Raw genomic sequence first — 14,174 nt, forward strand, 5'->3', positions numbered from 1 at the left:
CACAGTCAGAAAACACGGAAAACGCGCGCCCAAAATTTGCACTCAGTTGACATTTATCGTACGAGAACGGGTAGTTTCTACAATTCGTTTATAAGCTCAACAACTTGACGGTGGAATGATTCGCTGGCCTCTCTGTTTCCTCCCTCATACAACACGGGTCTCTTCAAGACCAAATCCACAAAGATGTTATAAGCTCTGAAGAACATTATTTTAATTTTAACGATTCCCGTTAAACACCGATTGTGTGTGTGCTACAGATTGTGATCATATTACGATCAGCTGTCAAGCATAACATTCATAAAATTCATCGAGAATCAGCACTTAACAGGGACTATTAAATTTTCAAAATGGCGCCGATCGAAGATTAAATGGTCTTCAAATGAGACGAGAGTTTGGAACAACGGAACCTCAGTTTCGTGCTCTTTGTGATTGCGAGTCTTATCCATGGTAAAATAATGTTTTCAAATACCTATCGATTTAAAAAAAAATCTAACATAGGTAAAGAAGGTTTTATTACAGACACATCCCTCCATTTTATCGGCTTGTTCTCAGAAAAAACATTTTCCGAAATGTTCGCGAATATTTCCATAATTCCTAAAGCGAAAGTCCCCAGGTTCGGCAAAACAGCATGATCTCATTATCTCCTACGTAACGCGCTACTAAAAATGCCATATGGAAAATTTCAAGTGAAATAAAATTGAATTTATCAAAGAGTATAGGTCTTTTTAGTTGGCATCTATGTCATCCCACACGTTTTTTTAGTTGGCATCTATGTAATCCCACACGTTTTTTTAGTTGGCATATCTATGTAATCCCACACGTTTTTTTAGTTGGCATCTATGGAATCCCACACTTTTTTTTAGTTGGCATCTATGGAATCCCATTCGTTTTTTTAGTTGGCTTCTATGAAATCCTACACGTTTTTAGTTGGTATCTATGGAATCCCACACGTTTTTGTTAAAATTTATACAATTTGTGTTTTTAATCCATTCTTTCGTCTGTCCTATCTAACAGCTTGATAATTATTCGGTTTGTAGCCGAACAGACAAATGCGCCGGGTTCCTGTTCCCATCCGGTCATCTGCTAGCCAAGCTCTCCATCATTGCACAAGTAGAAGTAAAAGAAATTAAAATAAAATATAAATACATATGCTTATAACTCATAAAGTATGTATTTATATTAAGATTGTAACGACGGTGTCCTATTTTGAACCCAAAATAATTGGTGTGTTAAAATGTGTATTGGGTACATTATTCCCCCGTCTCCCTTTCTGTCAGATGAGAAGAAATGAATATGCATCTGTAACCCGTAGAGCAGTGTTTCTCAAACTTATCTATACCATGTGCCACTTACAACGCTTAAAAAAATTTCATTTGACCCCCTCAAAAAAAAAAATTGTTGTTTGAAATAAATTTCATATTATTTAAAAATGTATCATTATTATAGAGGATGCTGAGGACCGAACTTTTAGAATTTTTGTAAAAGACCTAAGATACAGCCGTCAAAATGTAGATATTTGCGGCTAGCCGAAAAGCTTGTGACATCATGGTACAGAACTACAGCACTGCCATTCAAATTATGAATTATACCGAATCGTGTCTCGTATGACGTCACAAGACACCATTGCATATGTTTTACCCAAGTCCACTTTGAGAGCTCATATCTTCGTTCGCTATTCGAATTATGAATTGTACTGCGTGTGACGTCACGAGACACAATTGCATATACTCGAAGCTTACCAAAGTTAACTTTGGAAGCTCATAAATTCGTCATTTTCTGAGATATCGAAAAACTAATTTTACTTTGGTTATTTGTTTTAAAACGGGTTTGACATTTCGCGGAAAAAATTGTTCTTCCTGAAATTTGCCGTTAAAAATCTATAAATGTATTGAGAGGGCAACTTCTTTGTTAACTCTATATAACATACATGATCATAAAAATCATAGACAACCACATTAACTATGACGTCAATCGTCAATTAAACTTGTTTACATTTGCTTTAAAGTTACCATATTTTGTTTCTTGAAAAGTAGGGTTGAAATAAATGTATATTTTTTCGATAAATACGATTGTCCCCTTAACACATTCAAATTGACCCTCGGTGGGTGGGGACGTGCGCCCCACGTTGAGACACACTGCTGTAGAGTCTGTAGCCTGTGTAGTATCTCTTCTCCCCGTCAATCATCTTCACAGGTGCGGTGGGAGATGGCCTGTTGTTGTAAGTACGGGGGTACGCAGCACCGTGTGAATTCTGGAAGATAGTCTGCTCGTGCTAGTAAAATGCAAAGCATATTGCTTTTGCCTAATTAAATCTTTTCTAATCAACGCTATGATAAATTGCTGCGGCACGGGTGATTTACCGAGACAAAACAGAAATGAGTTAAATTTTATTATTGTAACTACGTGAAGTGGTTATGTATGTAATACATACCGAAATCGGGAAATGAAAACCCTTGATTTAATCTGAGTAATAATTATTCACGTTTACGGTGTAGCAATAGCAGGCAAGGAAAACTTGGCCCATTCGTCATTTTTATCGCGTATTTTTTTTGGCTTTTCAATTTCTACAGTCGTAAATGAATAATATTGTTTAGCTTTCTCTGTGTGTATTGCGCGCCGTGGTTCGTGACTCGCTCGCCCCCCAACTTTAAAACTCTCAACTTTCGCTCGTTGCCAATGAGCTACGCTATGATTTATAATTGGAAAACTTTATCACTGTTTTTATCTTTTATCACTAATTTATTAGACATTAAAACTAGTCATTCTCATTATTGGTATCATGATACAGAAAACTCCAAAAAACGGATAGTGACCAGGAAACATAATCAGTAATCACTTAATTTAATGACTTCCGATGGTCATACAACTCTTGTGGAGGTTAGCCTTTTTGATGGTGACATTTCACTTCTTTTAATATATATATAGGTAACACTTATTTTACTATATAAGATCTGAAATCATGATACATTGCCTTACTAGACAGATTGTACACAGATTTACAATTTGGGAAGCGGGTATGTCACCCCAAGTGGTTCGTTACCTTTGGTGACTTAGCAGGGGTGCCCGGAAGCATGAGGTGAGGTTTGTCCTGGTAGTGGCGGTGGATGTGTCTGCACACCAGCTGCGTTCCGGATCGGGAGAGACTGGTTGAGGGAGACCTGTTTTCCTCTTCAGCAGAACACTCTCGACCCATCTCCTCGCATCGCAGCGCGAGGGATGGATTCGTACCTCCGCCTCATTCCCTCATATCTTTTTCCTTCCCAGAATTTCCTCTCATTCCTTTCCTTCATAAGACCCTCCACACATTTTCTCAGGGCCTCTTGTGAGGAGCTAATGTAAAAATAAATCGCGATACATTGTCTTACTAGAAAGCAAACAAACTCAGAAATATACCAGCCAAACTTGGGTTTTTTTGTTTTGATTATATTAATTGTATTAATTACTATCGATAATTTATCATTTCGACCTATAATAGGAAAACGAGTAAAATTGGTTGTATATAATTCACAGACTTATAAAAAAAACTAATTATCATCTCCATGACCCTTACAAAATCGGTATCAGTCGATCTCATAAAATTCGAAGCATACTAATATTAATCATTGGTTTATTTCTTTGCGGATTTTTTCGCCTCGCTCGCTCGTGTGAAATGTCTGTCATTCAAATCATTGAAATCATTCAAATATCAATCTCGCCTTAAAATCTCTGTCTCAAACAGAGCGTGACCTAAAAAATCAATTAAGCACTAAACGCCGTGTCGATACTAGAGGTACGTGCCCGTGAAGTGTGGATCTTTGGTTGCTCGGTACAGTATTAGGTCGGGTCGGTTGATATTCGGGGCGGGCGCCATTCCCACGCTGGGATTTGAACCCGTTGCGCCTGCAAGTAGGCCTGGCCCTAATATATTCACAACAGTTCAAATACTGTGATACCGCCAGATATCAGATATATCGATCCGTAGATATTAGTTTCGATATATTCGATATTCAGGGCGCCCGGAATCGTTCTGAAACGTACGTTTAATCCCGCTAATATCATCTGATATTACCACATATTTGGTATCGCCGGTATCGGAATAATATTTTTTGACATCGATTGTCGATATCGCTGTTTTGTCCCTAGTTCCAACGCCGGTTGCACGCCAAGCTCTAAGATCTGGTAATTATGGGAAACTTTTTGAAGTTTTGTAAAAATAAATAAACCCGTTTTTGAAAACGTAAAACCCCTTTAGAAAGATTTTTGTAACAGATCACAACTACAAATTATTCAATATTTTTGTTTGGTATCAAGAAATCTGTGAATTAATAAAATAAATTGTTTAAAAACAATTATATTGATTCACTCAAACACGTACACCTACCTAATCAATTTGATTTAAGTGTTTAGTTCGACAAAAGACCGCGTCAGTTCCGTCCGCGACATATATTCTAATACCAGGGAACGGTGAAAACATCATAATGCCGGCAGACAAATATTAAATCAGTATTGGGCGATATCTCAGAAGAACAGCTTAAGCAGGCCTACCTGCAAGGGTATCAGACTGGGTATGTTAGCTGTTATTATCTCATCCTCAGTTCGCTCCGCCTACAAACTACTTTTCGTGGACGAAGAATGTAACCCCGATTATCCGCGTTCGCCCGGATTAAGTTATTAAAACGAATTATTTACAATTACGAAACTTATTTTTCTTGTTACGCTTATAAAGCCCGTGGATACTTTTTACGCCAAAATCGTAATTATTTAATCATTTGATTTCATTCGGTCGTACGTCGTATTATTATTTCTTACGCCGATAAAAAGTAACATTTTTTTGTTACTGGTTGAAAAAACTAGTATTTCGTAGTCTCGGTTAATTTTTTTTTCAGATACGTACAATATTATATTACCATTTTCTATTCTGTAGAATATTATTACCAACGGTGAACCGCAATTTTTGTTTAGGATTTATAAAACAACAACAAATTGTGTTCCAAATAGTAATGTTAGATGATCAATGATCTGTTTCCCATATTGTGAAATTATGATCTATGTTTTTATGAAATCTGTTTTTTATGAATTCTGTGTATGGATGTCCAACATTCTGTTGTGTTTATTTCGACGGATTTGAAATTCATTCAATACTTTTCTTATTTTTTCTACAAATTGTTAGTGTTAGTTCTTTCTTAGATTGTTATTTTCATCAATTTATTTTACACTACAATACTTTTTTGTCGGAGTTGAGAAAGAAAAAGTGGTAAATGACCGCAATTCTGTATTGAAATTTTAAATGGCTTTAGTCATGTTTGGTGATCATATCTGAATAGCCCGCTACTTACCCACCTTCCTCATCCCCATCTCCTTCATTTCCTAACTACCTTCAGTCTTACAACATCAACATCGTCTTACAAAAATCAACATTATCCAATGTCAAATTTTTCTGGGAAATTTGTTTTTTTTTCGTTTGCATTGTAAATTGAACATAAAAACAAGAAACGTAAAGAAATTTCAGGTACATTTTAACTGCAAAAAAGTTTAAAAAATACAGAAAATTTAAGTATCGAGTATAAATATCAACTTTATAGGCTGCAGGCAGTTGAGACTTTTGCGCGGTATCCACTTTTGAAAAATCTTATTTTTGGTTAGGGCAACTGTAGATTTATTAAAAAAAAACACTTATATTGATAGCAAGTTTTTTTGTTTATATTTTGCAGGTACGGGAAACACCTCGAGCGACGGCACCTACAAGCCCTCCTTCCTCACAGACCAGGAGCTAAAGCACCTGATCCTGGAAGCAGCTGATGGCTTCCTGTTTGTGGTGAGCTGCGACACCGGCCGAGTCATATACGTGTCTGATTCCGTGGCGCCCGTGCTCAACTACTCGCAGGTAAACAAACAGTTAACCATCCATAGTCCGTCAGAAATGTATCTTTGGAGATGTTGTGTGAAGGATTACAGAAAAACTGATGATGTTTCTCGAAGGAATGCACATTGCAGAAAGGAAACGCAGCAGCTGTATCGATGGAACGATGACAAATGCGAACCGTGTACAAATGGAATGTCACCGGGATCAGTGACGCAATTATCGGTGTTTGCCGTATGTGTGAGATGAATTAGGTAAAGCATGGTAAAATTTTTGAAAAATAAATATGATTCATAAAAAAGTTTTCGTAAAGCAAATGTTTTATATCATTTTTGCTATAGCTTATGAATCTAAAGTCTCATCCTGTCAGCCTATGTATGCACGGTGTCTAGAAACTCGTAGTACAAGCGAAAACTGGTGAATCTCATTTTAAAAATTTAAAAAAAAAAATAAAACAAACACTTTGTATTTAACCACGAATATTTATTATTTTACACATCGACCGGTTTCGCTTCAAGCAAGCTTCATCAGGATATAATAATAACTTATTATTAAATATTCGTGGTTAAATACAAAGTGTTTGATTTATTTAAAAAAATATAATGTCTAACCACAAAGTAATTGCTTCTTATGAAAAAAAATATCTCGTTTTTAGTTGATTTTGTGGTATAATTTTTTTTTTATTTGAGATTTCGTTTTTGAATAAATTGAGTCTGAAGTTGGAATTTTTTTGGTCTTTTGTAATAAATCGGTCTCCAGGGGGTTAATATCAGCTGTTTAAGGTCTTGTAAAATAATCCGGCTCCAAAAGTTTTTTAACCCTTTAGTTGACTTTTTATTTTTTGGCTTTTTTATGCGAATCTAGATTCACCAGTGTCATGCGTGTATGTGTTTACAATTAGAAATTTTCTGCAGAGCCATTGGGACTATGTCACCCCTAATTGTTGAGGTATGTTGCTGCGCAGAAGGAAGTGGGAAAGGGAAGGAAATGGGTAGAGGAAGGCCGGGAAGTAATTACTGAATTCCTTTTGCAGAGTGAATGGTACGGGTCCTGCATGTACGACAATGTTCACCCCGAGGATGTGGAGAAGGTCCGCGAGCAGCTCAGCACCCAGGAGCCGCAGAACACAGGCCGGATATTAGACCTCAAGACCGGCACTGTTAAGAAGGAGGGACATCAATGTAAGATATCCATTATTATCTAAATTATGTAACTAAGTGTCTAAGGTAACCCTTTAACCTTCCAGTGGGCGCGTTGAGAAATTTCCCTTGAGCTTGTCGTAAATTTTACGTCATCAAGTTTTCTCCATGTAAGTGGTGTTTTCTTTATACAAATGTTAGGGAATTTTTTAAGGATATGAAGAATGTTAATAGGCAGTACTTAAAAAAAAATTTGACTTTCTTAAAAAAAACCAAGCAACACTAACATTTTAATATTTCAAAACAAAATTTGTTATCGACCTATTTAGTCAGAATCAATATTCCCATTCTTACAATTGTTACAAACCACCTCAACTGAAGAATGGTTCTTGCATGTAAAGGACTGGCAACGGCAACACTTCATTGATGCTGAGGATCTTTTCTTATCCAGTGCACATAACCGACAAACACCGAGTTTTGGAAAGCTTATGTTTTCTTCAAGCGCGACAGCACGCCCGCTGGAAGGTTAAATGCAAATACAAAGCTTGGTGTTGCTTCTTACCATATATATCACCATTATGCAAAAGGATAAAGAAAAAATATTATATTGTGCACAAAATACTCTACTTTTCTCGGTGTAGATTCTGTGTATTAAAAGGCACAACAATACCCCAGGGGTTAACCCTTAATTTGACAAAAATGACACAATTAAACTTCAATGATTTGACTGCTTAATTGGATTTCCGCCTCAAAAATAAGTAGAGGAAAAATAGAATAAAATCTGGCATTTTAAGATTTTCCGAAAAACTATGTTTAAAACAGTAAACATTGCCAAAGTTAGGTAATACAGCATCTAAGTGCAAATGTTCACTATGGTGAACAATGTCAAATGTTAGATGTCAAATTAGATATAAATGCAAAATTGTAAACAATATGTTGTTATCTATATTTAATTCTAATATTTACAAAAATGCGAGAGTTTCACCTTTTATTTTGAACAAAAGAATAAACAATATGTTGTTATCTATATTTATTTCTAATATTTACAAAAATGCGAGAGTTTCATCTTTTATTTTGAACAAAAGAATAAACAATGATTTCTCTTGTTAATTGATACTATACAGATGTCAAGGGAATAAAGAATAAGTCACATTTTAAAGTCGGGTTGAGAACCATTTGACCTATAGATTCCACGAAACTTTGATTTGAATATTAGGTGCCGCTCGATCACACAAATGTATTAGCCGCGCCGTAGGCTGGACTTTATAAATCACATGTAACTTGAAAATTGTAATTAATTGAAAAATATATTTATAGATTAAATCTACCCTACTGAAATCCCTGAATAATGATTTATAACTTAAATCTACCCTACTGAAATCCCTGAATAATGATTTATAACTTAAATCTACCCTACTGAAATCCCTGAATAATGATTTATAACTTAAATCTACCCTACTGAAATCATTGAATAATGATTTATAGCTTAAATATACCCTACCGAAATCCCTGAAAAACTATTTATAGCTTAAATCTACCCGAGAATCATAGATTTTCCAATTCTTTTACATGATTTTGGTTTTGTGTTAAAGGCTGTTAACTACTATTTCCCCTCGAAAAAAGCAGTTAAAATGTCAATAACAGAGATGTAGTAGACACATTTATCAAAAGCTTTTTATCATTATGACATGTTCCCTTTTTGTTGTAGCCTCCATGCGCCTCTGCATGGGTTCTCGCCGAGGCTTCATTTGCCGCATGAAGGTGGGCGGTGGCGAGATCGGGGGCGCCGGGGGTCATCTGGGTCGCCTCAAGCAGCGCAACTCCCTGGGCCCCGCACGCGACGGACATAACTACGCCGTCGTGCACTGCACCGGATATATCAAAAATTGGCCTCCCACTGGTGAGCATGACCGCTACTGTCCTCTGAACGGAATGAGAACAAACTGTGTACATAATGGATCTCTGAATGGAATATACAGTGTCCGAATAATCGTAGTACAAACAGGAAACTAGTGAATCTACATCACATCTGGAGTCGATTTTGTTGCATAAATTTTTTTGATTAGAGCTTTAGTTTTCAAGTAAATCGTTTCCAAAGTCAAATTTAAAAAAAAAAAAACGGTAACTAGGAGGTTAATATCAGCTGTTTAATGACTTTTAAAGTGCGGCGAAGTGTGGACCCGGCTACAAATTTTTTTTTAACCATTTAAAAAAAAAATTGAATTGCTCAGATTGTAAAAAAAACATATTTTGGGTTCTCTTTGTGATACCAGCATTCACCAGATTCGCTTGTACTAAGTTTCTGGATACCTCCTATATATATTGTGTTTTGTATTATCATGTTTGGATTGACGTGGGATGCTTTTAATAATAAGAAATCTGAGCCCACTGTTGCGTGCATGCTTTAGCATATGATACATGATGGCTGCAAGATGTATGATCTTTGGAAAATTTAGACATTAGGATATTACAATGTCCATAAGTAATCAAGTGTCCATTACAGAGAATGGCAACTTAGAGAAAAATCTTCTTGCTGGAATTGAGATTCAGTTAAACGCATCAACATTATCAAGTCACTTATTTTATTACCGTATTGCCTGCAGTGTCTATCTTTTTATAAGTTTGTTTGACAGTAAAGAAACTTTTGGAATGCAGCTTACATTTAATATTTTATGTACATTGGGAACACAGTGAAAAGGTTACAAATGAGATGTGAACAATTGATGTTATTTGTATGGGATTGAACTGAAAAACGCGAAAGCAAATTTATACACAAAATTTTCTGTTGTACATATTTTGACTGTGTATTTTTACATGATCTTAAAATCACTTTTTCTAGCATCGTGGATACATACATCATATCAAAAATGCAATAATGTTATGTACTTTTTTTATTCATTAGATTAAGTCCAATCTTCGAACATGTGCCATCTATTGACAATAGAATAAAATTTATTTTAATCAAAGACACATTTAGAATCTTGCAATCAAATCCTTTATCGATAAAATGTATACATCCAACTAATTTAATAACACATACAATTGTTTTTTTTTTTAAATTGCTAATATTATTGAATGATTGCAATGTTTTCTAAATAGTACTTGTTAGTTTGTTTGTTAGTCAATAGAGCATGGCACTTAATTGTGTGACTGTGTTTTAAGTATGAGGCTATCAGATCTGTTTCCAGGTGTACAGATGGAGAGACAGGGGGAGGACGAGGCCCACGCTTCACACTGCTGCTTGGTCGCCATTGGCCGGTTACAGGTACTCTATTATACACATCCTCCATTATTCTTCATCTCTCTTCTCTAGTCTACGGTAGCAACCAGACATAGAGGCTGTAAATATATGCATCCCATAAAAAGGAGAAAAATACATTTATCAGACTGTATAGTAGTCCCAGAGAGGTTTTGTGATAATCTGTATAATTTTGACAGCTTCCGTTGATTGATTAAAAATAATATATAATTTAATTGGGGCACGTTCCAAAATGGAAGATACTCTCAGTATTGCCCTGGTGTTAGGCCACCATTCAGAATTAAAACGTTGCTTGAAATGACTTTAGCCGTGTTTGGTGACCAGATCTGAACAGCCAGAGACTCCCCCCACCCTACTCTTTCCTTTATTCTTCCCCTCCCTACTACCTTATTATTAACGAACCCTGAAGGCATTAACACAAATTGGATAATCAAAAAATAGAAAACGATTATTAAACTAGGCCCCAAGATTACCTTTTTTTAAATAAGACAAGAATGTGAAAACTGCTCTGGAGGTTATCTATTTTAGAATACTCGTATATTTTTGTGGCCACCCAAAATTGTGCATAATAACACCATATCCACATTATTGAAATGTTATCACTTAAGTCAGTAATATTGGACACTGTTCTCCATTCCAGGTAACGTCGACTCCCAGCGCGTCGGACCTGTCCAGCTCCAGTGGGCAGGCGGAGTTCATCTCGCGCCACTCGCTGGATGGGAAGTTCTCCTTCGTGGACCAGCGCGTGTCCACCCTGCTCAACTACAGCCCCCAGGACCTGCTGGGCAAGAGCTGCTTTGACTTCTTCCACCCTGAGGACCAGACGCACATGAAGGAGAACTTTGAACAAGGTGATTTTTATTAATTGATCTGTAGGAGTCAGACTATAGCTCCGTAATTTGCCGAAGAATTATGCTGATGTCAGTAGCCATCTGTCTACCGCGTCCATAGAGTGTATTTATTTATCAACTGAATTGATCTAAATTTATGCTTTATACAGGGTGTATCGGCGCGTACCCGACAAACTTTAACCAGCTATTCCTTAGCACATTTGGACTAAAAAATGTTATGGGCACTTTGCTGTCCGGTAACATTTTTTTTTAATAAAAAATTTCTTATTCATATTTTCACCACATGTTGTTTGTTGTGAATGTTGTTTTATCCTTTTGTTTTTTCCATTGTTGTTTTATCCTTTGTCAAAGTTTGAAAACCCATCTGGCCATATTTTATTCGAGTTTCGTTGAATAATGTACGAACGTACCTACATTGGCGCGCTTTTACAATCACAACGAAATGGGATGGCACCATTCGTCTCATTTTTAACTATTATTATTTAGTGTGTATGAAAGAGCGAGGACGCTTTTTGACACACTTTCTAATAACAGCTGTTGAACACGAGAAACAATGCCAATGTCAGTGATGGAGTGTGGATTTTTAATATATATATATTTTTTTAATTGATACCGATACACCCTGTATACTAAAAAATACCTTATCCCACTACTACCACTGACGAGTTTGGATCCCGTTGATCTCTTAAATTTAGACCGAACTCCATTATCTTCTTAACAGCTTGTCGCACCGTCAGCACTCTGAAGAATTCCTCCATCCAGGTGATAGACAGCCGTCGGTGGGTAAGTCTGTGAATTCTATGCACATTAGTGGGCATTGGCTTCTTAAGTTCGATGATATTGGTACAGCACCGGTACTTGTGTATTGACAGTGGTTGTTACCACTCACGTCATCGAGACTTTAAAATCACGGCGTCACTTGTGTCGGACATTTTATAACAAAGCGGGTTGCTTTAGATCAATGTGAGAAACAAAACAGTCAACAAAGAACGACATGATTATTATTATAAATTTATTGCAGAATTATAAATGTAGTATTTTCACATTGTTTGATACTAATGAAACTATTTAATCTTTATTTCCAGTTCTGAAGCTGAAGGGGCAGGTGATATCCCTGATGTACCGCTTCCGTGCCAAGAACAGAGAGTGGATCTGGCTGCGCACTTCCGCCTTCGCCTTCCTCAATCCCTATACTGACGATGTGGAGTACATCGTCTGCACAAATACCACCGCCAAGTGAGTCCACCTTCAGCCGCTCTCGGTTCTTTACTGTTGTCCCATCATAATGCTGAAATGATACATCATTATTGGTAGATTTTCAACAAATCGAGAATTGGCAAAAAATTTTATGTTCAGGTGAACTCCTTCGGGAATGCCCAATGGGTATGATTATGTGCAAGGAAGTAATCCAATTCTTTAGACCATCTTTAGTCCACATTATTTTGAAACCAATATCATGTGTTTTTGGTTTGAAAATTCTATCGCTTAGAAGTATTTTAGATGCTTTCATTAAATACTACAAGTAGAATGCATCTTGGCCTTTGTTACAATCGAGTACAATATCTGACTTACGAACCCCTTTTCGGTTATGGTTTTATTGTATAATGTGGCAAATTAAGTTCTTTAAAAAATCATTGTGAAAAATTTGTGCCTGAACTTGATAAAATAAAATACACTTTTTGGCAATACTTTTTCTTGTATAAATCAAAACAGTTGGCTAAGCGGGAATTTAAACCTTATCGCCATCTACATAAGAAGTATTATTGTTAGCGGCCCTATTTCAAATTTGACACGATTTGTTGCATCGCCTTAAGCGCCTGTTAGTAATTACGTAATATAATAAAATGCTTTCAGCCTTATTAAAGAAAAATGACTTCACAATCGTTTAAAAGTGTTTTAGTTAAACATTGTGCAAAGACCGTACACTTTCTTTTTAGAATTATTACCAATAAAAATGTCTAGGTATATTTCAATTTTCAGACCGAAGCAAAGGTTTTCACATACATGTTTGTTTATCAAGTGAATAAAATTTTCACCACATTTTTTAGTAAGACCGTTTATCTTTATCATATGTGTACGTAAATATGAATCATATTTCATTCAAGTTATAAAAAATTATGATCAGTTAAATTTAATTACGAGTACTGTTAGCCATTGCCTGATAAAATTTAATATTTTTCTGAAATTCCAAATATGTATCGTTGGAATTTTTCGAAAAATTGTCCATTTTTCCAAAGTGTGTATTTAGGGTTATTTTTTAATTTTTTATTCGTATTTAAAGCACCTTTGTTTTTAATTTTCCTTACAAATAAAGGTTATGTTTTTAAATTGCAAAGTATTTTGTTTGATTGTATGCTAATTTATTCTACGCTTCCAAACTTTAATTATTTACGAATTTCTAAACACTTCAAATTTGTTCTGAACTATTTTTCGAAGAATACTGACGATATTAAATTAGATATCTTATAGAATTTGACCACAATCATTATACAATATAAAAATATACTGCTGATACCTTCAACCTCTACCTTTTTTTCATTAATGTCACATAACATATCATAAAAAGAGAATATTACAACGTAACTCTCAGCGGTACAACCTTAAATAGTTATTATTCATTACTGAAGAAGAAGAGTACCAATGATTGTTATTTATTTTTCATCATTACGGAATATCCTTTTTCTGTTTGGCTTGGTGCTTTCTTAATCTTGAAGTATATATTTCCAGGTCCTTACACTCAGAGGCTGGAGCCGCTGTGGGAGTGGGTGGCGGAGAGGGGTACGACTACTCGCTGGCGCAGCGGCACCGCGACACGCCCTCGGGGCTGTACCACCAGCACCACCCGGCACCTCCCCAGCACCACCCGCCCCCTCCGCAGCACCATCCGGCACCCCCCCAGCACCACTTGCCGCCGCAGCTCGTGCACCATCAAAACATGCAGCAGGATATACTGGCCGGTTAGTCCACTTACTTTCACACTTGCTCCGTGTCAATGTGACCTTTAGGTTAAAACTTATCAGTGAGTATGCTGAACTGGTAGAGGAATGCCAACGGGTTCTATATTATAATATATAACATATTATAAT

The 14,174-nt window shown here is 36.2% G+C and overlaps 1 protein-coding gene across 4 annotated transcripts in view; it reads left to right on the forward strand.

The window, feature by feature from the left end:
- The window catches only part of tgo (Aryl hydrocarbon receptor nuclear translocator homolog tgo), a 194,821-nt gene that overhangs the window by 176,277 nt on the left and 4,370 nt on the right, over nucleotides 1-14,174 (forward strand). For 3 of the 4 annotated variants that reach the window (XM_089650664.1, XM_089650661.1, XM_089650662.1), the window contains 7 exons: nucleotides 5,691-5,863; nucleotides 6,873-7,020; nucleotides 8,687-8,878; nucleotides 10,155-10,243; nucleotides 10,878-11,088; nucleotides 12,174-12,324; nucleotides 13,816-14,045. In XM_089650664.1, the coding sequence (XP_089506790.1) occupies nucleotides 5,691-5,863; nucleotides 6,873-7,020; nucleotides 8,687-8,878; nucleotides 10,155-10,243; nucleotides 10,878-11,088; nucleotides 12,174-12,324; nucleotides 13,816-14,045 (1,194 nt within the window). The remainder of the gene's footprint in view (nucleotides 1-5,690; nucleotides 5,864-6,872; nucleotides 7,021-8,686; nucleotides 8,879-10,154; nucleotides 10,244-10,877; nucleotides 11,089-12,173; nucleotides 12,325-13,815; nucleotides 14,046-14,174) is intronic. The other variant, XM_089650663.1, reaches the window with a different exon arrangement.

Source organism: Hesperophylax consimilis, chromosome 3 (assembly GCF_061612785.1).
Source record: "Hesperophylax consimilis isolate HC1 chromosome 3, BYU_Hcon_1.0, whole genome shotgun sequence".
NCBI lineage: Eukaryota > Metazoa > Arthropoda > Insecta > Trichoptera > Limnephilidae > Hesperophylax > Hesperophylax consimilis.